Source organism: Colletotrichum phormii, assembly GCF_030913505.1.
Source record: "Colletotrichum phormii strain CBS 102054 chromosome Unknown BDP81scaffold_4, whole genome shotgun sequence".
Lineage (NCBI taxonomy): Eukaryota > Fungi > Ascomycota > Sordariomycetes > Glomerellales > Glomerellaceae > Colletotrichum > Colletotrichum phormii.
In genome coordinates, this window is record NW_026851446.1 from 1,525,018 (window position 1) to 1,552,959 (window position 27,942).

Consider the following 27,942-nt stretch of genomic DNA (forward strand, 5'->3'; position numbering starts at 1 on the left):
CTTCAGCATAGGTCTGGTGGATGCTAAAGGCCTTCTGATTACACCAGTTGGTGGTCAGCGACACAGTCGCCATAGCCATATCGACGAATGAGAGTTTTATCAAGTAGAAGTCTAAGAGGCACAAGAATCACTTCTTGTATGTGGTTAGTTGACGGACAACGGGAGGGAGGGCCACGACGAGTATGGCTGGGAGCCGAGAATCAAGAGCTTGGAAGCCTGGAAGGCATTGCTGGTTGGGACGGAACATAGGGACAGAGAAGGTAGATGACGAAAACACCATATTCCAAATGCTGTCTGTCAAGACCAAGATTCGCTTGTTGCGCATCGTACATCGCGATACAGAGTGTTGGCAGTCCTTACCTAAGATCTTGAAGACTTTTGACTGAATGATTCAGGTTTCTGACATCACTGCACTCGAAAATCCTTCCAGCCAATGATAGTGGCGTATATCCATCAAGCCCCGCTATAATTTCATGTGCACCACCTTAGCCTTTTCGCACAAGGTGCCAGTGTCCCCGCCATTTTGCACCCCAAAACCCACCACCAGGTGCACAACCGGAATCACCAACTGCCAGAACCATCAATCCAAACTTTGGGCAGCGAGACAGAGGTGGACGACGCAGAAAGACGACGACGAACGTTCTTTATTTGATACCCCCACCCAATACCTGCAAACTACGACACATTTTCTCTCAACTTTACCTCCCGCCCGCGCCTTTGGACGTCGACGTCGCAATCGGAAAGGCTAGCCATTAATCGAACCCCTCCATACAGCACAGGAACGTCTTGACGACGAAAAACCGCAATCATGGCGACCACAGTTGACAAGGTAATGTTTCTTGCGGAGGGCTTCATAGCCGAAACAATCGCATACCTTCCTTCTTCATCCCCCTTCCTCTGTTGCCTATTTGCGAGGGAAACAGTTTGGCTAACTCTGTGTTCATGTAGATCAAAGATATCGAGGCCGAAGTACGTGTTCAACCCCTCCTCCCCCTCCACCTCCAAACCGATGGCAACCCTCGTCTCGCTCTTTCTCGTCGTCGATGACGGTGTCTTGACTCCGACGGCTGTCTCCGTCTGTCACCCTCAATCCAACGACATGAGGAAACCCCCCCCCCCCCCCCCCCCCCTCCATCCTCTACACAGAAGCCATACACGAATGCGACGCATAATCAGAAGGCTGACGGAATGCTCTCCTCCTCCTCAAACAGATGGCCAAGACCCAAAAGAACAAGGCCACGTCCTTCCACTTGGGTCAACTGAAAGCCAAGCTCGCCAAGCTCAAGCGCGAGCTCCTGACGCCCTCGGGCGGTGGTGGCGGCGGTGGTGCTGGCTTCGACGTTGCGCGTACGGGTGTCGCGAGTATCGGCTTCATCGGATTCCCGTCCGTGGGAAAGAGTACCCTGATGAGCAAGTTGACGGGCCAGCACTCCGAGGCCGCGGCGTACGAGTTCACGACGTTGACGTCTGTGCCGGGTCAGGTCACTTATAATGGTACGTTTTTACAGAGATTGTGTGCTTCGGGACAGTGAGGTGGCAAGAGAAGAGAAACGAGGAAAGAAAGGTCAAAATACTGACATTCTGTTTCGTTGCTCAGGTGCGCCGCTGCAAATCATTGATTTGCCGGGTATTATTGAAGGAGCCAAGGACGGCCGCGGTCGTGGTCGGCAGGTCATCGCCGTCGCAAAGACGTGCCATCTCATCTTCATCATCCTCGATGTCAACAAGCCCCTGACGGACAAGCGCGTCATCGAGACGGAACTTGAAGGATTCGGTATCCGCATCAACAAGTCGCCGCCAAACATCACCTTCAAGAAGAAGGAAAAGGGCGGCCTCAACATCACGAGCACCGTGCCCCTCACCCACATTGACCACGATGAGATCAAGGCCGTCATGAACGAGTACCGCATCAACTCGGCCGACATTGCCATCCGCTGCGACGCCACCATCGACGACCTCATTGACGTCCTCGAGGCGAGGAGCAGAAACTACATCCCCGTCATCTACGTCCTCAACAAGATTGACGCCATCAGTATCGAGGAGCTCGACTTGCTCTACCGTATCCCCAACGCCGTGCCGATCAGTTCGGAGCAGGGCTGGAACATTGACGAGCTGATGGAGGCAATGTAAGGATTTTCAAACTTTGCTTCTCTTCCCTCCCCCTGGCCTCATTTCCTTGTTAGCCGCGTCGGACCTTCGGCCGGTTCTCGTCTTCCGGAGCGACACGATCGTCGTTCACGACAAGGATCAACCCGTTACTCCTTAAATTGCCCTCACAAGAACCAGAGAGCTAACGTTTTTGATTTTCCTTGGCGTATAGGTGGGATAAGCTCCAGCTCGTCCGTGTTTATACGAAGCCAAAGGGCAAACTCCCAGATTACTCTCAGCCCGTCGTGCTCCGTTCATACAGGTGCACGGTCGAAGATTTCGTGAGTAGTTGATCCTCCGCGTGACATTGCGCGTCGTCCCGAGCAAATCCCGTGTCGTACGTAGGGTGAACCTTGTTTTTGGTCCGCGACAAGGAGGCGTGCGAAAATGGACGGAGCGCATGTTGCTGCTGCTTTGCTCTTGCTCGCTCTGTTTTAGCTAACCGATTCGTCCCTTCCGTCTAGTGTAACCAAATCCACAGGAGTATTCTCGAACAGTTCAAGACCGCCATTGTGTACGGCAAGTCCGTAAAGCATCAGCCTCAGCGCGTCGGTCTATCTCACGAGCTATCCGACGAGGATATCGGTACGTTTTCATCTTCCTGTCCAAGACCCCCCACATCCCTCAACCCCTCCCCTCGTCATTATTATCTCAAAACCTTCGTTTCCCACAGCGAGCTACTTCAAAAGAGGCCGGCGGGGAAAGGAAGCGCGCAGTCAAGTGAAGTTCGGTTAGGAAAAGCAAACAATGGCACTAACATCTCCATCTACTACGCAGTCACAATCGTCAAGCGCTGACGAACGCGGCGACAAGCTAAAACTCGGCGGCGCATGGCGGCCGTTTGTCGTCATGCTTCTCCCCCGCGCCGCCTCAAATGCCTTTGCCTGGCCCCAAGGAGAAACAAGCCCAGCCCAGCCCAGCCCAGCCAGCCCCAGACTCAATCCGCCTTCGGGTTCCCTCGTCCGCAAACCCCCATTTTGGCAAAGGAAAAAAACAAAATCTCAAGCCACTTGCCTCTTTTCTCCGCCATCTCTCTCCCCTCCCCATCCTTCCAGTTACCCATCTGCCGCGATCTCACTCGAGTACCGATTCCATGGCATCGTGTGCAAACTCAAAAAGAATGCAAGCTACCCTACCTCCTTTCAAAAGTGAACATTGGAACCAAAGGAACCGACCGACCCAACTGGCATCTTACGCGCGTAAGCTCTAGCCAAGGCCGGGAAACACAATGGCACTGTTCTGTTGCGACTCTCCTTCTTTCCCCCAGGAACAAGGCTGAGTGGGACACTGAGTGAGTGAATGTGGGTTTTGCTCCCTAGGTACGCTACTTTTCTTGCCGAGCATGGGATGTGGGATGTATTGCCGCAAGCAGACATTCGTGGCGAGGGGAGAAGGGAGTTGGGGAGGTCCCCTTCGATGGCGGCGTCAGGGTATCTCCCTGCTCTATGTTTGTGTCTTTTTTTTGCCGCCGAGATTCCGATGGGGATTGGGAGGGATTAGGGGGGAGGTGATGACGGGGATCAAGGGCACTGTTGGTTTCCTCCAGGCCAGGCAAGCGTTTATATCATGCTACTTTGCATTATAGAGGAAAGAGAGGGAGAGAGAGAGAAAGAGATGAAAAGGAAAGAGGACAAAAGGGGGTGGGAGTTCCGGCTTGCAACAAAAAGTGATTTGTCTTCAATCGAAACGGCTTCTTCTGGCAGCAGAGATACAAAGACAATGCTCGTCTACATCTTTTTGATGTTCAATTCGTTTTCCCCATCTGGGGTAGGTATCCGTTAATGAGGAAAGAAACGTTGCATATCATCCATTGTATGTGAATCATTGTGATGAATTTGGGTTGGATTGGGATGGACCGGTCCAGTTCGCGTTAGGGTCCCAGACTTCCACGGTAGTGAAGCCCGCTCGCCGCCCATCCCATCCCAATCCATAATAGTTCAAGTATCCGTGGTTCTCTTAGGTCCTCGCCATGAAGCCGTCGGGCACTAAAAGCTGGCTGCCGGGCGGCGCGTGCCTGACAGGACAAGCCCGCCGTGCCGCCCAAGAAAAAAGGAAGGGCTCTCGTCGGTCTCCAATCCGTGTGGATACGGAGCGTGGCTTCTTCTTGTTAGCCAGCCTCATGAGCGGACGCGCGCGCGCGCGCGCAACACCACCATCGTCTTTCATCCGCTTTCGCGTGGTCGTCTTCAACAAGTGTCGTCGTCGAGGGGGGCAAAAAAAAAAAAGAGACCTGAGATAGACTGTCGTTGGAAAGGTGCCCCCATCCCCGCCCCGTCTACCCCACACGCGCCACCATCTGAAGTTCACGCAGCAGCAGCAACCCAAGAGAAAAAAGTCACGAAGCCCAAATCGTGGGCGAACCTGCATAGCCGAGGGCCTCTTGTCCTGCGGCCGCAAATGCTTCCCAGGAGAAGCGTGGGTTGCATACGCAGTAGGTATTCTTCTTTCTGCAAGAAGGCTCAACGCATGTGCCCGTACCCGGCGTGTATACCCTTGCCCAGCTTACACCACTCTGCTCCGCGCGCGAATGGGAAAAGAAGAGGTGGTGGGTGGAGGAGGAGACACAGAGAGAGGAACTAGAGGAATAGGTAGTGTGAATAAGACTATGCAGCTTCCGTGCAAACACACAGACACACAGACACACACACATCTCCGTAGACACACACATCTCTTCTTCCTCCTCCTCCTCCAGTGCATGGGGTGACAGGCCGAGGAGGGGTGGGGGATGGCGGGCGGGTGTGTGGGTGAGCCAGACGGGGGACTCCCTGGATCGAGGGCAACGTCGGCGCTTAAAGCAGAGCTAAGACGACACCCTTTTCTGCTCTCCTACCATGCTGCTCTTCATAGCTCCGCCTTTTCTTCTGCCCTCTCATCCCGCTGCTGCTGACGCTTGTCTCGAGACGGACTCGGCACTACTGGCGCGATGCACTTCACTGCAATTCCCCGACGAGAAACGTGCCCGGCGGCGGAATGAAAGCAGCCACGGACCTGGTTTCTCTCAGTAGAACGAAAAATAAAAGAGGGGGGATGGAGAGCTTCACCACCAGTCAGATGCGAATCCTCCTCTTCCGCCTGCCTTTCACAAGACTTGCTTTACCGCCCATGTCTCGTGGTCTCTTTACCTCCTCTTCCTCTCACAAGTCCCGATTTTTGTTTTTGCTACTGCTGGGTGGGACGTGCTAGTCAATGGTGGGTCGGCCGTGGCCCTCGCAGCGAGCCGTGATCTCATCTCATCTTATCCTCGGAGGATGATGGGAGGAGCCTGGACGAGGGGTCCCGGGTCCGAGTCCGCGATATGCGAAGCAAGGAAAGGTCGATTGCGGAGTATGGTCGCAGTCGAAAGTAATCCAGCGATCTTGGCCTTTCGTCTCGACTTCGACTCGAGATTACTTGCGGGCAGATGAGTGTATCCGTACCGTACCTTGCATCAACTACAGATGAGGCGAACGGCGGGCGATAGGACACAGATCACGGGAGAACGGCTGCAGGGAAGGGTAAATAGGCGCAGGGGCAACACAGACGGCGGCGGCGGCGGATGCTGCGCTGCAATGTTGCTCGTGCTGCCCAGGTCCCCTGCTCGCTCCAAGGCGACATGAGTCGACCAGCCCGGTCAGTTCCAGCGGGTTTTGGGGAGGGCTCGGGAACAAGCAAGCTGCGCTCCACCTGAGCACTGACGCAGCTCTCATCTCCTCCCAGAACGCTGCTTCAAAGGGCAGAGTTGGTAGTGAACGTCCCGCGCCTGCATACGTAGTAGTGTAGTAGTGTAGTACGGTAAGCATATTCCAAGAAGACCAGATGCAGCCTTGGGCGGGGGTAGTCTGCCGAAGGACCAGTCGCTGGAGCAGTCGTCGAGGAGGGCAATGGCCGGCTGGCATCTTGCCCATCATGTTAGTTGAGACATGAGAACGTGGATGCGGTCATTCCGTCCGCTGTGTCAAACGCAAGTCCTCGTGTCTGGCTAAGTTCCCAAAGCCCGAGCTCCTCATGGCTTGAAACAATGGCTTGGTCGTGAAATCCTGCTATCTCGACAAGGTAGGGCAGCTAAATGTGATTAGCCACGGCTGACAGCCACTGACGAGGCGAGCACCAGAACCTGAGATTCTTCCTCGTATCCGAAGGCTTCTGAACTAAAGTTGGCGGGCAGACTGCTCACATCGTCGTACTAGCATGGCTTCAATAGTGATATCGTCAGCCTGGCTAATACGCGTCATTCATGAACTCATGGAAAACCCTTACCCTACCTAGCGGCGGGAAGATGCCAAGGGGACGATGGAGCAGATGGGTCTCCGAATCAGCCTTCTTTCCTGTTTAGTCTCTTCCCCGGCCCGCCCATCATCATTATGCATGTTGATTGCCCAACGTTGTCGTAAAATGAGAGGCCCTTCTCATGACTGATGTGAAGCTACTGTTAGAGCGATCAGATACTGCCTCGGGTGAGGGTTGAGTCGGGGGTGCTGTGGTATCAATTCAGCCTGGCCCAGGATACCGTCGGCAGGGCCCGCTTCATATTGAGAACGGCGCACATTGCGGGCCAACGCGGGTGGATGCTGGTCGACCCTGGATCCGAACCTGGATCATGCCCCAATCGTGGTTGTACCCTCCGGTCATGCTCTACTCTTCGTTGAAGTATTCGCTTTTGTGCGCCTTTGCGTCGAGGCTGGGCCAGACCATCCGTTTAAGCAAGCCTTTCAAAGATGGACCCACGGATTAGCAAGTCTTCGTACGCGACCATCTGACCAACTGGGAATCAGTCCGGGCCTCTCAATGGCCTTGCTAGGACCACCTCATGCGAGAGAAATCTTTTCCATCCAATGACCAGTGCGAACTTGGTGATGAATCCGGAATTTATGTCCAATGGGAATTCCGAAAACGATTTGAGCGCTGCTGTTGGTCAGCAATCCTCCCTCAACTCTTGGTTCCCTAGACCGAAATGGCGCTTGCGCTTGTCTTCTGACTTTCATATCAAGTCTTGTGACGGCTCCAAAGGTGACCATGAAGCTGGAGCTATCCAGAGAGTAAGGAAGTTGAGTGCCTCGCAAAAGTGGACCGGATGTTGGCGAGTATACCCTGTTCTTGACTCATTGGTTGCAAAATGAGTGTAAAGATCCGTCCCATGATGAGCTAGCCAGATCTATCAAAACTGTATCGACTCGAATCTCCAACCGCATGACCGCGGCAGGCTCAGCTGGATGGGAGACGGGCCACAAGATGGACGGCATGGACCGACAATCTAACCGAATACAACAAGCCATGATTAAAACAGAGCTTTACGTTCAGCGTTGGAAGAAGGAGGGGAGGCGCCCATCGCGATCGCCTGTCCGTCCAACGAGGAGCGTTGGTTGTTGAACGACGCTCCACGATGAGTGTGACGGTTGTGGATGCCAATTCCATGAGCGTTGAATTGCGTCGTGAGGAGTCCTTGTACTTTTTACGGAAAGCTATTGGGAACGGCTTTCGCGATGTCGTGGCGGGCGCGTCAGAGTGGTTCGGGTAGGTCTTAGTTTAACATCGGGCAGCAGCAAGGCTTGACAGACTGCCATTGACGTCGCATATCAAACTTGAAATGAGAGATCAAAGCGTTTGGCAGACCTTGGCTTGTTTGACGTCGGAGTTTTGGTGGGATTTGAACACTCGCAAATGGTTTTGGAAGGAAGTAGTTTGAAGGAATCGGACCAGACTGAAGAGGCCCCTGTGGTCGAATGCATTGATCGCCATGAACTGCCGCAGACGTTTATGCTGGCAACGCCCGGTTGACTTGATTTGAACAGACCGAGGCTGACAAAATGGCACGCTATTTTGATTCTTGCTGACAAGGACCTGAGGGTTGCTCGAAAGGCGATAGCAGTCCGCGAGTGAACGACCGGATATCCGCAACAAGTTCTAGGTCTATCAAACCACACCCCCTCCCCAGATGGTCAATGGCCGCCATGTATCCGTACGAAGTACTTTGAACGGCTCAGAGAAGGGTGGGACGTCGGGGTTGCCCCCCCCCCCCCCCTGACAACGCCAGACAGGGATGGGTCAGGTCGCCGGCGGGCCATTTCTCGTAGCATCAGTCGATCGCTTGACAGCTTGGACGGACCGGAGACAACCAAGTAGGCGTGCACAGCGTGGTAGGGTCGGGGCGATGTATCCGCGAGGCGTTTGCGAGTTGGGGGACTAGATTTGGGGAAGGGCGAGAGTAAGAGGGGAAAGGCAAGTCTCGCGGTTGGCGTGCGGCGTGCCGAGTTAGGCGCACATTGTATCGGTGAGAGAGAAGACTATGTATACAACTCTGAGCTAGGCCGTGGTCGGAACAAGGCGCGATGGGAGGTCCATGTGGCACGGAAGGCGCTTCTTGGTGAAGTATTCGCGCAGCGCTGCTCAGGTTCCTGGACTCGTATCCATGAAGGAATAGCGAGTCGAGGTTATAACGAAGTGTCGGTCAGGAATCAGGATGGGGATCCGTAGCGGGAGTGTCAGATGATGAGGCCGTTGAGTGGATGTGTTTCTGGCAGGTCGTTCACATTGTGTCCGTGGAGCGTCCATAGGGTAGCTATCGAACGGATAGCTTAGTGGGAGCGGCTGGAGACGTGGAGGCAGGCGGCCGAGCCGTCGAATAGAAGTGTAGCGTGCCGAGGGACTAAGGCAGCGGGAAGGTAAGAAAGTTGGAGCTCCGATCCAGTCAGGGTCTTTGAAGTGCAGATGAGACTGCTACTGGCTCGTTGTCGATGCCCCTGCGGCGATGTCCGAGTAAGGTATCCGTAGTAGGAGATGCTGTTGAAAAAAAACTGGGAGGAGAAGAAGCCAGGTAAATATCCGTGAAGGCAAGGAGCTTCATGAGTCGCAATGAAGGAGCATTGGGCAGCGATGGTCCTATGGGAAGCAACAGACCTGGAGGCAAAAAGACGACCCCTCATAAGCTGGCCGGGGGTATGTATCATGGGAAGGCAAGAACGGGACGGGACCTTGGTGGTTTACCAAATTCTACTCCGTACCTACTTCCTTTTTTTTTTGCTCTCCGCCCAGGGCAGGCAGGTCCCCAGTCAAGCAAGTCTTTTTGTCCATCTCTTGCCGTCCACTGTTTGAACTTTGAAGTTCGTTCATTCGGGGAAGGTACGGACCATGGCGGTAAAAGGTGGAGCCGGATACTTAAAGTGGAGTTCGCCTTGAGGTTAAGAAGGTCTTCCTGGAGCAGTGGAGGTTGTCTCTTAATGCAGCTCGAGATGGGAAGGAATCAAGGATTGCAGAGTTCACAGTGCACTTGTTGCTCCTGCCCTTGAAGCCTTGAAGTGAGTGTGTTCCTTCCCTCTCCCTCCCTCCCCCCTGCCCATATATCCCTGCCCCGTGCGTCCTTAGGGCTTGTGGTGGAGCAGGGAAAGGACGGGTGAACCAGTCAACGCTTGCCCGCCGGTCTACTGCCCAAGATGGGACGACGTTGTTTCCTTCCTTTCCTTTTGGCGTCCGTATCCGTCCATGTCGTTTCCTTCCATGCCGCCCGTTCATCTCAGGTCTGAGGTCTACTCCGTACCTCACGGCTACTCAGAGCCCAAAGGACCAAGACTGAATCATCTATCTGCGTGCTGAGTCAGGCACGGCAGACACCTTATCCAAGACCAGTACTCCGAGAAACATGGCACTGGTATGGAACCGAAGCGAGGAATGCAAGTACCGTTACATGTCAGATACCTCGACTTGTTCCATGATCCATTACCATCAAGTACCTTCCATTACTCTGGTTACCTTACGGAGGACTCTTGTTCCCTGGACACTGGACAGTACTTAGGTAAGCCACTCAGCTGACATTGGAACCGCGAGGAAATGCGTTACTGCCCAGCTTCCGGCAGCTACCTCAGCATACTTACTTAGCTTACCTTTCTTACCCTGGAGAACAGCTAGAGATAGAGACGGCTTCATCTACGAATACCAGACTTAACACCCTTTTTAATTTGCTTCAACATGTCTCGTCTTCGCCTCGTCTCGTCTCGTCCTACTCACTTTTCACATTGGAATGATCCCTCCACCGGCCATCGCTCGCACTACGGAATACGGATACCTCAACGTTACAACTTACGCCTTGTCCCGGCAACATCCCCACGCAAGTCGCCGCACCGTTCATCTATATCCCCCTCTGCTCAATCTAACCCCTTGTCGGGGCAACACTCGCCAGTACCTACCGATACTTCGTACCCATCGCGGGAGAAGAGGGGAGGGGAGGGGAGAGGAGAGGAACCTCCCGTCACACCATGTACGAATACTACGGCGAGCGAGCAAGGCAACGAACGCGCCTTTCTCGCCTACCTACCTTAGGCCCCGTCCCCGACTAACCCGATCTCGCCCTCAGTCTCTCCTATAGGCTCTCACACAAATACAGCCCGTCAAGGGTGCAAATGCTCCGTCCGTCTTTGGATCAAGACCTCTCATCTCTTCGTCCCTTCTCCGACCACTACTCCGTACGAAGACTCCAGTGAGCATGTTACCTAGTACGTGTGTGTCTGCGTGTCGTGTGGGTGGTAATCTCAGCGCAAAGCAGGTCCTGATGTCAGCTAATTGGCGCGCGATTCTTCCATTTCTCGACCCCGTCTCGGCTTTTCCTGATTATTGAGCACCCTAGCAACCGTTTTCTGTAACATCTCGTTTTCTATCTTTTCTTTTTTTTTTTTTCTTCCCATCCGTCGGCTCCAGACTCCAACTTGTCTACTATTGTATTTCCTGGGTGATACAAATTCGGCTTTTCCTACAGAATCTCCCCAATCCGCACCATCGGGCCATCCATCCCATCTGCTGTCATCATCTCGCAGGAGACCGACATACTCAGCTCCACAACCCAGGGGCCAAGAACATGGCCAGTCTCGACTCTCAAGAGGGAAGCATTTCTTGCCCCGAATGGCTAGTAGCCGTTCGCCTACCAGCCAGCGTTGGGGGAATAATAAGACACCAGCAAAGTCGAAGCGAGCCGCGAGGCCAGGTCTAGACGAGGCGCTATAGGACGAGACGAGACGAGACGGAAGCAAATCAGCATCCTAACTAGTGTCTGTGTGTGGCTTGTCCCATTCCCGTCGACAGCGTTTTCCATATGGTCCGTCGTTTCTTCCCATGCGGCAACGGAGACAAACTGAGCCAGTGGCTTCTTCTAGCTCCTCCTCAATACTCTAGCCGTGGCGGTTATCAGTGGCCTAGACATGAATTCTAGGCCGACTATGATGTCTGCATTGATGAAAACACTCACACCATCGCACAAGATACGCAACCTCGTCAACGTCAACAATCAATCCCCCAGATGCCTGGAACTCAGTTTTACGGCATTTGCCTCGTCCGGTTTCTCTCTCTCTCTCTCTCTCTCTTGCTCTTGTTCAGTCCCGCCGGTTGCAAAGGGTCTCGATACTGCCCTCGCGGAAACCGTTCTCCATTCTGCTCTGTCTCATTCCCTGCCAATATCATGATGCTTCATGCATAAGACTGTGCTGTACTCGAGTCCTGACGTCGCACCTTTGCGGCTTTACCATTCTTTTAGGCCTATCACAACTGCTCTCGTTGCCGGGCGCTTTCTTCTGACAGGCAAGTTGCATTTGCATTCTCATTCTTGTCTTGTGTGATGCATCGCTCATCAACCAGACTTTCACCTGGCCGACGTTGCGCGTGTCTACTTTCTTCCTCCATCGTCTCTCAACGACTACCTAGTGACGACGCGGTTCTGGTACATAGAGAAGTCCATCTTATCCTTCGCAAGGTCTGGTCTACTACCACACACCCCGAGGGGCCGAGTCGAGACCCCGGCTCTGCTTAGATTCAATCATACCCACCACACCCCCAGGAGAAGACGAGACACACACACCCCAGACCCTTGCCGGTAGTGTACTTACATGGGAAGCATCCGCCGTTCTACATATGTACACTGCGGCCCACCGCCGCCCACACAACCTTCATCCTTCCGTGCGCCTGATAGTATTACTATCTTGTCAAGCCCGCCTACCCCAACCTCGACCTGCTGCTAGCTTTGTCCTTCAAGCCTTGCCTCGTGCGTCGCGGCGTCTGATTCTTGCAGCATACCGCTGTCTGATTCCCTCCTTCTGAGTGGCCCGATCCGACTTTCCAGTCCTGTCAGGCTCGTTCGCCATCACCCTCAACTGGCCGACCGAATAGACAGACAAGCCTTCTCCCCGGGAGCAGCACTCTTTCAACAGTCGATCATCCCTCTTTCCTCCCATCCTAAGTTTGTTGTTGCGAGGCGTGTCATCGTCAGAAATCGACCAACTCGTCAAAGGCTGGTATAACACCTTCGTCCCGGTTAATCTAGGTAATTTCAAACCGCGATACGGTTAGGAAACCCCTTGGAACAGACTCTGTGGACTAGTCGAGGGTTCCTGATACGGCAGACGACCAACTTGGTGGTTGCCGCGACAAGAAACGGCTGTTGGTGTTGCACCCGCAGTTTAAGCACGCCCTCAAACTCCAACTCCAGAACCCGCACGCCAGACCGGCACTTCTCGTTTAAGAAACCCACGGAGAAATAGACGGCTAGCTGGTCAGTCCAACTCATAGACGACGTTGCCCCCGACACCTCTCTGCAGCCTGCAACGCACTTGCATCGAGTCACCCTGAGAGGCCCAGGGCTTCTTGACCTACAAAGCAGACCGCCTGCACGGCGTGCCTTCAGGAACCAATTGGCCACCTCTGTCATGCATGGTGTCTTCCTTTCTTGAAGCCAAACCCACCAACATCTGTCGGGACCAGCAATCCCCACCCTTGGTCCGAGTGTCATCCCATCAGTCAAGGCGAAGCCGTCGGCGCAACCCCCTCCTCGCAATCACCAACCTGGAACCTGGACTTTACGACAACAGGCCAGACAGACAGTCTCGTTTTGAGCATTGCCGAGTTGGATTCTTGGGATCGAACACACGTCTAATAGTTATATAAGCAATGAACAGCTCCATCGTGGGAACTGCCACCATGGACCAAGACAACCACCTAACACAGGACGAAGACACCCATATGGGTCACAACCACACAGCCTTCGGCGCCGAGAGTTGGGGAGACATGAGTCCATACGGCCATCAGAACAGCATGTCGGATTTCGGAGGCTTCGCTTTCATGCCGGCAGTCACCCATGGATTACCGTCTGAGTCAATCGGCAGAATGCCTCCTCCGCCAGCTCCTGTGCAGCCGATGCAGTCTCATCAACAACAATCTCATGCCCAGCTACCGATGCTCATGATCCCCTCTCAGCCAACATGGCCCAGCATGTTGACCAATCCCAACAGCTATTCGGCACCTCCCTTAGGAATGGCACCCGTCGTCGCCCCAGCCCCTTCAAGGCCTACACGGCTGACAAATGGCCCGCAGCCGCAACAGCGAAGGGTCTTGACCGACGACGACCGGAAGAAAATGTGTCAGTATGCTGCTGAGCATCCCAACGTGAAGCAGACGGATATCGGCGCCATGTTTGGCGTTGAACGAAGGTGGGTCTAAGCATGAGCAAGAAGAGTGCGTTGAAGTTCTAACCTTGACATCCCAGCACCGTATCCAAAGTTCTACGCAACAAGGAGAAGTACCTGAACCCAGAGGCGGACAGGAGTCAGTCTCCCGCTGGCAGGCGGCACACCAAGGGAAAGTTTCCGGACATCGATCGGGCCGTTGCGGCATGGGTCAGGAGACAGCAACAAGCCGGGTTAACACCCAGCGACGACGAGATTCTCGATCAAGCAAAGCACTTCTCTCGGACCACCAACGGCGGACCTGAAGCCAGCCAAATGAAATCCATCAACACTACTTGGTTGGAGAGATTCAAGCAGAGGAACATTCTGGTATCAGGAAAGCTCTTGCGAAGAGCATCGGAAACGAACATCACAGACCACGCGAAACTATCTGGCTCTCCGTCTCTTGGAGCATCTGGCATCTCACCGGCGTCGCCGACAGGACATCCATCTCCACTCTCGGCCGACAGGAGTGATGAGGACGCTGTTCACGGTCTCGGCTTCGTCGGATATAGTGATAGCGGCGCCTACAAGCACACCAACTCGCAAAGCACTACATCCCTCAACAGCGCGTTGACCGACGCAGGGAATTCGTCCTTCTCGGGAAGCGCGATGAGTCCCACGGCTACATTTACGTTCTCTCCTGACCCCAACGCTGGCCAATTCCTCCCCAACGATACATCTCGCCAACTGCATGGAGGGGCCGCTTCAAACTTCCAGAGACCAAGGAGCCAAACCTTTCCCACTCTCGATCTGGAGTACATGAACCAGGCCGCATCAACAGAGCCCATGACTCCCAAGTATCACCCGGCGTCCACAGCACCTTCTTCTGCATTGGAATCGCCGATTCACGAAATGGCAGCACCCCACTTTGGCTTAGACACTGCCATTACTTCGTCGCCGCACCTGCACCACAGTAGTAGCAACAGTAGCATGGCTGGCCGATCAGCCACAACTCCAGCTGGGTCATCCCCGACATCACCGACACAGGAGGATGCCCGAAAGGCTGCGGACACTTTGCTGAGTTACATCCAAAGCACCAATGGGGGTGCCTTGTTGGACCAAACGGAGTATGTGGTGATGGTTAGGTTGACGGAGAAATTGCGCCTACAACAGCATCAGCTTGCGAAATCCGGAGCACCCCAGTCGCTGGGCATTTTGGATCGTATACCCGAAGGAGACACTGAAATGACACCGCAACACGTTCATTCGATGTCGCTGGGGATCAAATCCGAGCCCGTCGTAACTCAATGAACACCCGGCCCGACGCTTCAACAAAACACTTTGCAAAGCAAAGCCATATCAGATCGCATACAATTCTCCTTTTTTCAGCAAGAATGTTCTTCGTCATTCTTCAAGGCGTTTGTTTGTTTGTTTGTCTGCTTTGATTCCTGGACTGGATTGGGAAACAGGCCATCCCGCGCACGGTATGCGTGGGCATCTACAACAGGACGACGACCATTATTTTGGTCACGCCGATCTCTAGACCCGACGAGAGTTCTGCAAAGAGCACATCCACCTCGCCGGGACCGGATTTTCGATTTTTTTTGGAAAAACAAAACCCACTTCACAATGGCGATACCTATCATGGGGAATACGAAACCCCAGGAATACACGGTCAATGTCTCACGACAGCCCCTTGGCTTCTCTCGATTGGACCTTGAGGCTTCAGATTCCGCGACATCAATCTCAGGCGATTACGTGTTCCCACCACCGGTCCATAGTCTCACGACAATCGGAAATATGGGCAAGTAATTATAACTTATCAATACAGGACCGGGGTGGACACTGGCTAGAGACAACGGCGCGGAGACTTTTTCTCTACTACTTGGAACAACAGCATCATTATCATCCCTCCCACTCGAAACTTCAGTCGAGGCATTCATATACCCCATTCTTATCAACGCTCACGCTCCCCTCGAGGGAAGACCTTTCCGCTCACGCGAAACACCGCAAAATTCCCCACGCGCCACATCGATTTAAGCCTGGTTTTCTATAGTCATCTTTTCCTTATTCTATTTTTGTTCTGCTTCATGTCTATCTCTCTTCATAGCTTCCCCAAGCGCGAAATTTTCAACCATTTCACTTTTTCAGTACTGTATTATCCTAGCCTTCTCTTTTACACTCTCTGCATCTGTGAGGCGACAAGGATAGGAAGTAGGGGGACGGGTTCCGGTTGGTTGGTGGCCGGTCAGCCAGGCACGGTATCTACAAGGGACGGTTGGCACGGAAAGGGGGTGGGGGGGGTCAAGGCTATGGGCCACGCGCGGGTTATCATAATTGATCAACGAGCTGGGAACGAAGCAAGGCAAGCGATCGAGAAGAGACACACAGGGCAGAGAGAGGGAGGTTCAAGGAACAATGGGCCAAAGGCGCGATGCAACATACAGACTTATTGTCTAGCCCCGGCCAGAGAGTTTGCGTGGAAAAAACCGAGAAAAAAAGGGCGGCCCCTTTTGCATTTGATTTCCTAGGGATATGCCCCTTTTTTTTTTCCTTCATTTTCTCCCCCTTTATCCCCCTCCCGACCGGTCTGCGAATATACGATCATCTCATACCCATTCGCCTTTTGCCTCCTCTCGTCAAGAATGCGCGCGTGACTATTTTATCTTGTGGAAGACATCGCATGGCATGCAGCATGTGAATTATCATGGGAAACATCATGTGGGAACATATATCGGGCCTCTTATTCCCATCATATGGAATGACAAAATACGTTTCTCGAGACTGACAAGGGTATCTAAAACACACAGAAAGGCATAGGACTCGTTCATGATAAATCCGTCACAGACTAAGACGCTCCTCCCAGAGCTCAACGACGCCCTTCTCCGCCAGCTCCGGCATCAACCTCACCAGAATCAGCTCCAGTATGCTGTACACTAGGTGCTTGTTGCAGTACTCGTCGGAAAAGATGTCCAGTATGCCCTCTTCGATTTCGGACAGCATTCGCTGCTGATCCTCGTCCTCGTCCTCTTTGCTGCCATTACCTACATCATTAGTTTCGTCACCGTTACGGGTCCCATCCTTGCTAGGAACACCGGCCTCGCTCTCGCTCATGGACGCAGTAGCATCAGCACCAGGCTTCGACTCCGGTCCGGACCGCCACCGGAAACCAAGACCTCGCCCGCCTAGATACAGACCAGCCAACCAGGGCGGGATTTTGGCCAGCATGGCGCTAGCGCACCTGCGGCGCAAGGCACGCAGCTCCTCGTCGGATGAGGGGGCCACCAAGGTCGAGACGCCGGGGGCGTTGTTGGGGAAGAGAGCGGCGCGGATGGAGCGGAGGACCGTTGGCAGGTATGCGGCGTCGAGGAGGCGTTGGTGAATGGTGTGCGAAATGAGCCTGTATTTCGACGCGGCAAGCGCTCCATGTCAGCTTTTTTCCCGGGTATGCTTCCGACTCGGACAGTCACGACGGTCAAGTGTGTGGGGGGTTGCAGGGGCTTTTGTGTGAACCGACAAAGGGAAGCAACGATCTGCGGGAGGGGAAGTGAGAGAAGGGGGTATGTAAGGAGAGGAATGGGGACGGCTAGGCAAAGGTAACACGAGGGTGAGAACAGGGATATCAGAGCGCCCCCTGATGACGAGATTGCAATGGATGCCGTTGTCCTTGGTTGATCAACCGTTGAGGTGGCTCAATGGCTTCCTGGATTGACGAGCTGGTGAATCTGTATTCCGAGGCCCTTTACTGGCGATGGAGGCAGTCTGAAAGGCTCGAACGTAGTCCTGGAGTTGAAGGCGTATGAATGATATTGGTCTCAATGTTGAAGTGCGTTGCCTTCGATTGCGGCCCGCGGTGGTGTATAGGAGCAACCCGTCCACTATGCAGAGACCCAGAAATGCCAGCCGGGTTACAGCTTAGCTCCCAAGCTCGAGTCCGGCCAAGCTTCGCATCGGGCCATGGAGGGCAGGCAATTAGCCGCTGGGCGGGGGGCTGCCAGCCCGTTTTTCGGAACGGATTGAGTGACTGCCCATGGCCTGGACCGTTCCGACCTGATTATATGCATCGGCTGGCGGTCAGGAACGGAAGCTTGCGATCAGCCCCAGCATGACCCAAGGTAGATCGTGAAAGGGGCGGCCGCTTAGGTAGGTTTTGCGTCCCAACATGCGCGGCCACTTCTTCCACCGACCTCGCAGCGGGGCGTCAAGAAGCGAGTAAGACTGACAGCTTTCCGTAGGTGACCAAACGTCGTATTTCCGTAGGCGTGCGCTGGGCAAAGGAGATGACGGTGATGGAAATGACCCCCCTGTAAAGTGATGCTCACTGTTGGACTTGGGCGCGTAATTGAGGCTTGCTGGTGGATGGAAGCGCAGCCCCGCGAGGGCCTATCAAGCAAATCGGAGGCGAGTAATGTTGACGCCGGCTGCGATTGGTCGGAAGCCACGAGGTCATTGGGATGCAACCGCATGTTTCGAGGAATCGGGGGAACGAGGTCAAGTCAGGGTTGGGTCGCAGAATGGGCCGGGTGTGAGTGTCACACAGCATATTTCGGCTTTTTCGCGCAGTCCTGCAAGAGACTCGACCCCCATCTCTGCGTGCACCCCAAGGTGTGTTCCCATAGCCCGTATCAACTCATCGACAAATCCATCCACAGTGCAGCCCACTAGACTGTCGTGGGAAGAGCCATCCCGTCCTACTCACTCGCCTGACGGGGCGCTGCTGAATGCTCACTGGAGCTGGTTGAGATCCAGTGACTTGAACCTCATGCGGTGTGACGTGAGATTGGTAGAGAGGGAGAGGGAGAAACAAAGTGATGGTTGCCTACCTGTCCATGGCTCCATTGAGACCAGCAACACGTCCTGGGCCGCTCATTGCGCCGAGCTGGAAAAGTGACATTATTCCACTCAACCAAGGCATGCGGGAGTCCATTTCGATCAAATCTGCTACGCAACTCCACAGCTTGAAGGCAGCAATTGGCGTTTTGACAGGCTGCACTTCATTCGAGCTAGCTGTGGGATTCAGCGTCTTCGAATGCGATATTTGACCAGTCATTTGGTCCTTTTCATTCAGCTCGCCATCTGACCTTGGTGGCAGGGATGAAGACATTGCGAGAGTGATGACGAGGAAGCGGATAGTTGTGAAAGCGAGGAATGACCATTGCACGAGCGACCAGAATGCGCCCTGGATGGACCAACTGCGACGAGCAGGTCTGGGGAGCGCGGATGTTGATCCGGCCTGCAACGCCTCCGCCACTCCCTCTTCGATAGGCTCTGACGCTTTCCTGTCGAGAACTCTGGTGAGAATAATGAGGATTTCGTAAATGAGCCATGGCTGCGAAATACGATTGGCGAGGACGTTGCCAATGATGAGCTCGGAGAAGATTTGGCCAACCAGAGAGGTCAGGCAGTCGTTTTCGAGGTCTTCGGTTGGTAGGAGAACAGCCAAGACACCCTGTACCAACAGCTGACGATAAAGCGTCTCGTTCTCTTGCTGGCCCGCAACAGATAAGGGGTCTTCGGGGCGAGGTATGGGCGTCAGAGGAGCCAAGGGGCATAGCGAGTGATAGACTTCTCGTGGGTCTATTTCGGTTGGAGGTCGAGACACAGGATCATGCGCCGCGCGGTAGGCTATGGAGTGGACGTTAGTGAAAGAATGGCCTAAGAGCTTGCGTGTCTGAAACCCACCAAGGATATGTCTGTCCAGTAAGTCAGGCAGCTCGTCAAACAAGAGGCTTTCCAGGTCGACCTTTCGCAGTCTCTGCTCTAGGGCCCTCGTGCAATGGGCGATTATTTGGACGATTTCGTCCACAAAAGTGTCATCGGGAGTGATCTTGTTATACCACACCTGTACGTATTCCCTCAAGATCACAGATATGAGTGCGTAAAGCTGGAGGTCGACGTCGTTTCGGCTGGTCAGGGGTGGTAGCAGTTCCTCGATCGGGGACGGGGTTGCTCTCCCCCTTTCGGCCAAATGCTTGGAGCACAGAACACGGCGGATGAAGGCGGCGGTCGCTTTGTCGGAAAGGTAGTCTGTAGAGGTAGGACGGGCGGATCGGCGAGCGGAAGGATTGGTCTGTAGCGGAGGGCGGGTTCGTTCGGCGCCGGGGGTAGCCAAAGGTGTAGAAACGGCCGCGGCCGGGTCGTTCAAGAAGCTGACTGTCGCGGGGGCTTTCGGTCGCGGCGTCGGAGCGCGAGGGGTAGCGACAGCTGCCATGGCCGTCTATCGTTGGCGCGACCGCACTCTCATGGTACGAAGCACGGAAGTCGGGCGCGTGTGTCCTTTTGGCGGCGATAGTCAAGAGTCAAGAATGAGCTGTCGTCAAGTTTGACTTGCAGCCAGCAAGATTTCGGACGACGCTGATCTGTGAGGTGGTTGAGTGACGGCGGGCGGAAACTGGGGACCTGCCCCCCGGTGCTGGTCGGTTACAAGGAAGGGCTTGTCTCCCGGTGCAGGTGCGTTTAGCGGCTCAACGGCGGTGGCCCTGTGCGCTGCAGCCCGCTAGGACCCCCAGGGCAGGCGCCTTACATAAGGTACCTTGCCTTAGGTCCCTTCCATTTAGGAGGCACCTGCCGGAGTGGCCCGCATCTGCAGAGGACAACCCGGCACTTGCGCCGGCCACCGGACCCGACCTGCCGGAACACTTGATAACGCATGCGCTTGTTTTGCCTTGCTAATGCGAGTCAGACTGCCTTGCCTTTGGTGCAAGGTTGACACAACAGAATACGTCTAGAATTGGCTCATCTTGGCACAGCGCAGCAGCATCATTGAGTGGTACATGCATATTGAATGAAGTCTGATTACAGATAATCCGAAGCATATTTGTTTTCAACCGCAACTACCTTCGGCTCTCTGGTCATCTTATGTCATGAGCAGTAGCTTCAGCGCAGGAAATACAAGTCTCGACCTGGACAGGCACGGAGAGGAGGCACGACACATTATGCAGCAAGGCTGTTACAGAGTCGACTTGGTCTTGATTTTTCTCTCTCCTTTCGTGTTATACAATGCACATGCCGGTGAGTATGATACACTTATTTACAGAACCTCTATAAGTGGTCCAACATAATTCCCATTTTGATTCATCAGCCAGCAACTTGACGAGCACCTACTCATCATCCTTCTTAGTCGTCTCATACCTAGGTTCTCATTGTTAGCGTCAGATCACACCAATGGGCAATAAGCAGTGCATACCTCTTTCCACGGAACGCCCACACTCCCCAGTTTCCACAGCTGACGTCCTGGGGATCCAGATCATTCAAATCCCATCTCAAGCTGCGGAAAAGGTTTTCGCCAGGCTCCAACAGAACGTCGAACTCGCCGGCAGCGGTCTTTCTGACCCATTCGATATCTCTCTCCATGTCAAACTGGGTGTAACCTGTAGCAATGATAGGAACCTTGGTCTCCAGAAGCATAGGAAGCGTCTCGGTCCACTCGTGGCTGCTTGCGGGATGGCCCAAACCAGGATGGAAGAGACAGAAGCAGTCAAAGTACGGGTCGTAAGGCGCAAAGTATCCGGTCTTGTGGATGGTGTGGTAGTAGTCGACGATGGTGCTGATCTTCATCTTGTGCGATATCCGGTCTTCGATCACCATACCAAACGGGTTCTCGGGCGTCCGCTGCGGCAGAGGGAACTCATCGTCTCGATTGGCCATGCTTTCGGGACCAATAAAGATCAGGTGAATCTTGCTCTCTGGGAAGAGATGAGCAAGCTGAAGCCAGACATTTCTGGGCAGCGATGATTCGGCGCGGGCTCCCAAGCAGAAGACTCTCACGGGAGGAGCCTCAGGACGGAGTTCCTTCATCGAAGTGCCCTTTCCAGTAAGAGGAGGATGAAGAGTGTACCGCAAAGCTGCCTTCTTGTCAGTTCGTCACTCTTTTAAGTCCATCCACTCAACTTACCACTCAAACTCTTCAAACCCTCGCTCGTCAACCTCTCCCCCTGCTTGATGCTATAAGGGCTCAACTCATGCAGGACACTGCCGATTGTGATGGGGTAGGTGAGCATCTTCGTGACCTGCCGCATGCTGCGTTCGTCGTTAATGGCCTCAAACTCGCGGCTGTACATGAAGGTGTCCCAGTTGGTCATGTTGACGACCGCCTCGGGCATCTGATCATCGGCCATAACGAACTCCGGGAACGTACGACCGGATCGCAGGTCATGGTCGTCCTCGTTGATCTCCCTCAAAGTGTCACAGATCTCGAGGTGAGCCTCATAATCGTCCATCCAGTGCTCCTTGCTACAGGAAACGGGGACTCCGCAATCGGGGCACTCGAAATCGACGTGCGCCGGCGCAAGCTGACCCGTTTGCGATTGTTTCTCCTCGCCGTGGGGTGCTACAGTCGGGACTCTTGTCGCGCGATGATCGGGGTGAGAACAGTAGGCATGCTGGCGCATGAAAGCCGCACGGCGTCGAATCTCTGGGATGGGCGAATTCGTGAAAGAGTGAAACAGGTCGTCTGATCGGAGTTTGGGGGTCGACGATTCGGTGGTAGCGGGCTTCACGGCTGCCGCCTCGCTCGAAGCTTTCGGGGACGAGGAGAATTGTCTTGTGGGCACATTTTTGGCCTTCGAACTCCTAGAAACGGTGGAATGGAGGCTTCGGGTCGAGTGGGCTGATGCGATGCGAGGGGTGATTCTGGGAACTCCGTTGGCAATCAATTGCCTCCTCAGTGCTGCAGAGCATTGTCCGCAAGCGCTTGACGCTGCTCTTCTAAAAGCCGGCTCCATGTCGCCCGGTGTTGTACGTAAGTCCAGTTGCGGCCTGCATTGACATCCAGAACACTCCCTCTCCCACAAGCTTCCAGAGAGCTCTCGCTGTCGACGACGGGGCCGACCCGAAATTTCGGCGAGCTCGGATCAACAAGATGCCGACACCGCAAGTCCCCACCACGCGGGTCTCAGGCGCCAAGTGGGAACCTGGAGCTTCTGAAATTTCGTGCTGGAGCTTTCCAGCCTCTCAACCCACCATCACTCCAAAAACACCACCGCGTCTCGTGCACCGCCCATCCATTCGAGCTCGAACTTTGAGGCCGCGCAGGCTATCTGCGCTCACCTGCAAACATGGCGACGACTTCGAACATGTTTCTTTACTCCCTGACCCTTCAATCGCCTACCAATGTCACGCAGGCGGTGTTGGGTCAGTTCTCGGGCACCAAGGAGCAGAACATTGTGACGGCGTCAGGGTCGCGATTGACTTTGCTTCGCCCTGATCCGTCACAGGGCAAAGTCATTACCCTGCTCTCGCATGAAATTTTCGGCATCATCCGTTCCATGGCCGCCTTCCGCCTGGCTGGAAGCAATAAAGGTATGTCTCGTGTCCCATGTTCCATTTAAAGCTTCACTTAGTGATTTGAGAAGCTTGCCGGTCGCGACAGGCGTCAATGCAGTCAATGTCGCTCGGCCTCGGATGCGAGACGTGATTGTCAAAGGATTTTGCTGACCTTGTGTCAAGACTACCTCATCCTTGCGACTGACTCTGGAAGGATCACAATCGTCGAGTACATTCCCGCGCAGAATCGATTTCAGCGTCTGCATCTAGAGACTTTTGGCAAGTCTGGGGTACGACGTGTCATACCTGGAGAATATCTTGCATGCGATCCGAAAGGCAGAGCATGTATGATCGCCTCAGTCGAGAAGAACAAGCTCGTATACGTCCTCAACCGCAATTCGCAGGCCGAGCTCACGATCTCTTCGCCTCTCGAGGCACACAAGCCCGGAGCCCTGGTGCTGTGCATGGTCGCGTTGGACGTCGGCTATGCCAACCCGGTCTTCGCTGCGCTCGAGATTGAGTACACCGAGGCAGACCAAGATCCTACAGGAGAGGCAGCTCGGGAAGCAGAAACTCAGCTGGTGTACTACGAGTTGGACCTGGGACTAAACCACGTCGTTCGGAAATGGTCCGAACCAGTCGATCCCACGGCTTCACTCCTGTTCCAAGTTCCAGGTGGTCAAGATGGACCGAGTGGAGTCTTGGTCTGTGGAGAGGAAAACATCACGTACAGGCACTCCAACCAAGAAGCCTTCCGCGTACCAATCCCACGCAGGCGAGGTGCGACCGAAGACCCTTCCAGGAAGCGCCACGTGGTATCTGGCGTCATGCACAAGCTGAAAGGCAGTGCTGGCGCCTTCTTCTTCCTCTTGCAGACTGAGGATGGTGATCTTTTCAAGGCCACCCTCGATATGGTTGAGGATGCAGATGGTAACCCCACTGGCGAGGTGAAGAGACTCAAGATCAAGTACTTCGACACAGCACCGGTATCATCTAGCCTCTGCATCCTCAAGAGCGGTTTCCTGTACGCTGCCAGCCAGTTTGGTAACCACCAATTCTACCAGTTCGAGAAGCTCGGAGATGACGATGAGGAACTCGAATTCTCAAGCGACGACTTCCCAACAGATCCAAGGGCTGGTTACGAAGCGGTCTACTTCCATCCCAGACCGCTGGAGAATCTCGCTCTTGTCGAGAGCATTGACTCCATGAATCCCCTGCTCGACTGCAAGGTGGCCAACTTGACTGGTGAAGATGCGCCACAAATCTACACAGCCTGCGGTAACGGTGCTCGTAGCACATTCAGGATGTTGAAGCATGGTTTGGAAGTCAACGAGATTGTGGCATCCGAACTGCCTGGCATTCCTTCGGCGGTTTGGACTCTCAAGCTGAGCCGCGGCGACCAATACGATGCGTACATTGTACTGTCTTTCACCAACGGAACTCTTGTTCTGAGCATCGGCGAAACGGTCGAGGAGGTCAGCGATTCCGGTTTCCTGACATCTGTGCCTACATTGGCGGCACAGTTGCTGGGCGAAGACGGCCTCATTCAGGTCCATCCCAAGGGCATTCGTCACATCCGGCACGGCCAAGTCAACGAGTGGGCTGCACCGCAGCACAGGTCCATCGTCGCGGCAACTACCAACGAGCATCAGGTTGCAGTTGCACTCAGCTCGGGTGAGATTGTCTATTTCGAGATGGATGGCGACGGATCCCTAGCCGAGTACGATGAGAAGAAGGAAATGTTCGGAACTGTCACATGTTTGAGCTTGGGTGAAATCCCCGAGGGACGCCTGCGAAGTTCGTTCCTTGCTGTGGGATGCGATGACAGCACTGTGCGTGTCTTGTCGTTAGACCCCGAGTCAACGCTGGAGAGCAAGTCAGTCCAAGCCTTGACTGCCCCTCCATCATCTCTTGCAATCATTGCCATGGATGACTCCTCGTCCGGAGGCTCAACACTCTACCTCCACATCGGTCTGCACTCCGGCGTCTATCTCCGCACAGTTTTGGACGAAATCACTGGAGAGCTTACGGATACGAGGCAGAAATTCCTCGGCCCCAAGCCAGTGCGGTTATTCCAAGCCACCGTTCAAGGACGTACCTGCGTAATAGGGTTGAGCTCCCGTCCCTGGCTTGGATATTCCGATCCCATCACTCGAGGCTTCCTGGTGACGCCCTTGAACTATGTTGACCTCGAATGGGTCTGGAACTTCAGCAGCGAGCAGTGCGAAGAAGGTGTTGTTGGCATTCAGGGCCAATCATTGAGGTAAGCACGACAGTTTTCTTCACTCGTTCCCATGACATGATGAGAAATTTGGGATCCTATGCCAAAGCGCTATGAGGTCTTACGCAACATACCAATTGTTCCTACTGAGTCATTCTTCAACTCTTAATCTTTTGCAACCAAATGTTTTTGATCACCAGCTGACGCAGAGGATTAGAATTTTTGCCATTGAGAACCTCGGAGACACCATTACGCAAAAGTCGATACCCCTCACCTACACTCCGAGACGTCTTCTCAAGCATCCTGAACACCCCATGTTTTACACAGTCGAGGCAGACAACAACACGCTACCTCCCGACCTGCGAGCCAAGCTCATCGCGGAACCTGGCGTTGTGAATGGCGATGCCGTAGTACTACCGCCTGACGAGTTTGGGTACCCCAAGGGCAAAGGCCGCTGGGCTTCTTGCATCAGCGTTATCGACCCCTTATCAGAGGATCAACGAGTCCTGCAGACTGTTGACCTCGACAACAACGAAGCAGCTGTCAGCGCTGCAATCGTCTCGTTTGCCAGTCAGGATAACGAAAGCTTCTTGATTGTCGGTACGGGCAAGGACATGGTCGTCAACCCACGCCAGTTCTCTGAAGGATACATCCATGTCTACCGCTTCAGCGAAGATGGCCACGAGCTGGAATTCATTCACAAGACGAAGGTCGAAGAGCCTCCATCAGCGCTCCTTGGATTCCAAGGCAGACTACTCGCAGGCGTTGGCAAGACCTTGAGAATTTACGATCTCGGCCTAAGACAGATGCTGAGGAAGGCCCAAGCCGATGTGGCTACGCAACTGATTGTGTCTCTGAGCACACAAGGAAGCCGCATCGTTGTTGGTGATGTCCAGCACGGTATCACATATGTTGTCTACAAGGCGACCACGAACAAGCTCATTCCCTTCGTCGACGATACCATCTCCAGATGGGTGACTTGCACCGCAATGGTGGACTACGAATCGGTCGTCGGAGGCGACAAGTTCGGCAACATGTTCCTCGTCCGTTGCCCTGAGAAGGCAAGTCAAGAAGCCGACGAGGAGTCAGGCGGTCTCCATCTCCTCAATACGAGAGACTACCTACACGGCACACCACACCGCCTCAACCTCCTGGGCCACTCCTACACTCAAGATGTGCCCACGAGCATCACCAAAACAAGTCTGGTCGTCGGTGGCCAGGACGTTCTGCTCTGGAGTGGTATCAACGGCACCATCGGCGTCTTCATTCCGTTTGTAACGCGCGAGGACGTGGACTTCTTCCAGAACCTCGAGCAGCACATGCGTACCGAGGACGCACCGCTCGCTGGAAGGGATCACCTCATGTACCGCGGCTACTACGTCCCGGTAAAGGGCGTTATTGACGGCGACTTGTGTGAGAGGTATACCCTTCTGCCCAGCGAAAAGAAGCAGATGATTGCCGGTGAACTCGACCGTTCGGTGAGAGAGATTGAGAGGAAGATTTCGGACATTCGCACGCGGTCCGCCTTCTAAGGGCTTCGTTGGCCGGGACGGGTTTTTGTTTTTTTACATATGCAGGCATCGTCACCGATCGAGTACATCTCGCATAGGAGATATCGGGATATGCCACGTGTATTGCGTACAAAGCGTTACAATGGTATACGGTAGCGGCGTTTTTATACAGGCCAAACAGAGCCGTGAAGGTGGTTAAGGACATGACGACGCAATGAAGAAGAGTTCTAATAATACCAAAAATTGCCCGAACGCCGATTGCCCATTTGCGTGTCGCGCCTAGTGAACCAAAGTGAGCAAGCAAAACCAGATTCCCAATCATCCAACCTCAAGCCCCTGTTACGCAGAACCTCTCCAAAACGGCCCCCGATTGCGCGGCGCGGCTTTGACCTTGTTCTTACCCCTTCCGCCGCCGCCACCACCGTCCTGGACGGGATGACTCTTCTCCCACGCCTCATCGTCGGCGTACGCCTCCATGGCGGCGGCGAGGTCGTAGCCGACCTGCTCGAGGTACAGCACGGCGACGTCGTAGTCGGAGACCTTGCAGCCCGTCATGAAGCGGCGGATGCGGCTCTTGCGCAGCTCCTCCTCCTCGCCCTCGACGGGTCGCGGGGAGAGGCTGACGCCGGCGGCGTAGTAGGCGCCCGGGACGAGGACGGTGCGGCGGCCTTGGAGGAGGTGGTCGCTGGTGATGTTGTTTGCGCGGCGGAGGACGGCGGCGGGGACGCCGTAGCGGAGGGAGAGAGAGGTGATTGTGTCTGTGTTGTGGTTTAGGAAGTGGAGGGGGTCTTCTGGGGGTGTGGCGGTTGAGGAGGAGGAGGAGGAGCCGCTGCTCTTTTCGTTGAGTTCATCTTCGGCGTCGGCGCCGGTGTCGGGTGTGTAAGGCGGAGGCGGGGTTGCCGGGGCGCCGGAGGAGAGGTGGTGGGTTGGCGGGAAGGAGGTGTATGATGGCGGGTCTTTGAGGTTCGGGGGAGCACTGAGGGCGCTGTGGATGTCTGGCAGTATGGGCAGTAGGATGCGAAGCGGGGGTTTTCCTGCGTTGCTGTTAGCGTTCCCTGTCTTCCAAGGCGGGGGATTCGCGATATGAGTTCTGTCTGGGCAGACGCACATGGATACAGTTTCCGCAGATTACACGAGCGCAGCACCCGAGTCGCCTGTCGTCCGGGAGAGGCTTCTCGGTGGCGGCGCTGTACCGGGGCACGGAGCTGAGGAGCTTCGCGCAGGTACAGCAAGCTTCGTCGGATGCGTTTACGGGGGCGTCGGTGATCTTCATGGTTTCTTGGGAGATGGACGACGGGGGGTTACAATTATCTTCTTCTTCTTCGTCTACCTCGAGGATCCAGCAAGACGGTCGGGAACCTGCATGACGCGTTTTTTTTTTTTGGATATCGAGGAGGGTGTC

The 27,942-nt window shown here is 54.5% G+C and overlaps 7 protein-coding genes across 7 annotated transcripts; 3 read left to right on the forward strand and 4 right to left on the reverse strand.

The window, feature by feature from the left end:
* The first annotated feature begins 522 nt into the window (after positions 1-522).
* BDP81DRAFT_163665 (GTP-binding protein RBG1) lies at positions 523-3,218 on the forward strand. Its single transcript, XM_060582072.1, has 7 exons — positions 523-829; positions 949-969; positions 1,212-1,494; positions 1,598-2,126; positions 2,321-2,429; positions 2,613-2,733; positions 2,926-3,218. Exons 1-7 carry the CDS (start codon positions 809-811, stop codon positions 2,943-2,945), a joined length of 1,104 nt encoding a protein of 367 aa, XP_060449068.1. The 5' UTR covers positions 523-808; the 3' UTR covers positions 2,946-3,218.
* A 4,289-nt stretch (positions 3,219-7,507) lies between these two features.
* On the forward strand, positions 7,508-8,004 carry BDP81DRAFT_391156 (uncharacterized protein; the record flags this gene model as incomplete). Its single annotated transcript, XM_060587515.1, has 2 exons — positions 7,508-7,638; positions 7,917-8,004. The coding sequence occupies 2 exons, from the start codon at positions 7,508-7,510 to the stop codon at positions 8,002-8,004; spliced, it is 219 nt and encodes a 72-aa protein (XP_060449069.1).
* Positions 8,005-16,385: 8,381 nt separating this feature from the next.
* On the reverse strand, positions 16,386-16,973 carry BDP81DRAFT_311473 (uncharacterized protein; the record flags this gene model as incomplete). The annotated part of the gene is made up of 1 exon (XM_060583721.1): positions 16,386-16,973. A coding segment is annotated over one exon (588 nt), but the record flags the coding sequence as incomplete, so codon positions are not given.
* A 1,390-nt stretch (positions 16,974-18,363) lies between these two features.
* On the reverse strand, positions 18,364-19,755 carry BDP81DRAFT_311698 (PXA domain-containing protein; the record flags this gene model as incomplete). The annotated part of the gene is made up of 2 exons (XM_060583743.1): positions 18,364-19,169; positions 19,227-19,755. 2 exons carry the CDS (start codon positions 19,753-19,755, stop codon positions 18,364-18,366), a joined length of 1,335 nt encoding a protein of 444 aa, XP_060449071.1.
* A 920-nt stretch (positions 19,756-20,675) lies between these two features.
* Positions 20,676-22,267, reverse strand: BDP81DRAFT_312402 (zinc-finger of mitochondrial splicing suppressor 51-domain-containing protein; the record flags this gene model as incomplete). Its single annotated transcript, XM_060583801.1, has 2 exons — positions 20,676-21,388; positions 21,439-22,267. The coding sequence occupies 2 exons, from the start codon at positions 22,265-22,267 to the stop codon at positions 20,676-20,678; spliced, it is 1,542 nt and encodes a 513-aa protein (XP_060449072.1).
* Positions 22,268-22,455: 188 nt separating this feature from the next.
* On the forward strand, positions 22,456-26,720 carry BDP81DRAFT_163812 (pre-mRNA-splicing factor rse-1). Its single transcript, XM_060582073.1, has 3 exons — positions 22,456-22,844; positions 22,992-25,071; positions 25,247-26,720. The coding sequence occupies exons 1-3, from the start codon at positions 22,601-22,603 to the stop codon at positions 26,559-26,561; spliced, it is 3,639 nt and encodes a 1,212-aa protein (XP_060449073.1). The 5' UTR covers positions 22,456-22,600; the 3' UTR covers positions 26,562-26,720.
* Positions 26,721-26,879: 159 nt separating this feature from the next.
* BDP81DRAFT_479124 (uncharacterized protein) lies at positions 26,880-27,938 on the reverse strand (the record flags this gene model as incomplete). The annotated part of the gene is made up of 2 exons (XM_060594876.1): positions 27,645-27,938; positions 26,880-27,496 (listed from the first exon to the last, which is right to left on the reverse strand). The coding sequence occupies exons 1-2, from the start codon at positions 27,811-27,813 to the stop codon at positions 26,880-26,882; spliced, it is 786 nt and encodes a 261-aa protein (XP_060449074.1). The 5' UTR covers positions 27,814-27,938.
* Between the last annotated feature and the right edge of the window lie 4 nt (positions 27,939-27,942).

Excerpts from the sequence above, each read along its gene's own strand:
- BDP81DRAFT_163665 (XM_060582072.1), top strand. The coding sequence starts at position 809 with ATGGCGACCACAGTTGACAAG. Across the intron at positions 1,495-1,597 it reads GGGTCAGGTCACTTATAATG|GTGCGCCGCTGCAAATCATT; the intron begins GTACGTTTTTAC and ends TTCGTTGCTCAG. Across the intron at positions 2,734-2,925 it reads GCTATCCGACGAGGATATCG|TCACAATCGTCAAGCGCTGA; the intron begins GTACGTTTTCAT and ends TCTACTACGCAG.
- BDP81DRAFT_163812 (XM_060582073.1), top strand. The coding sequence starts at position 22,601 with ATGGCGACGACTTCGAACATGTTTCTTTACTCCCTGACCCTTCAATCG. Across the intron at positions 22,845-22,991 it reads CCTGGCTGGAAGCAATAAAG|ACTACCTCATCCTTGCGACT; the intron begins GTATGTCTCGTG and ends CCTTGTGTCAAG. Across the intron at positions 25,072-25,246 it reads ATTCAGGGCCAATCATTGAG|AATTTTTGCCATTGAGAACC; the intron begins GTAAGCACGACA and ends GCAGAGGATTAG.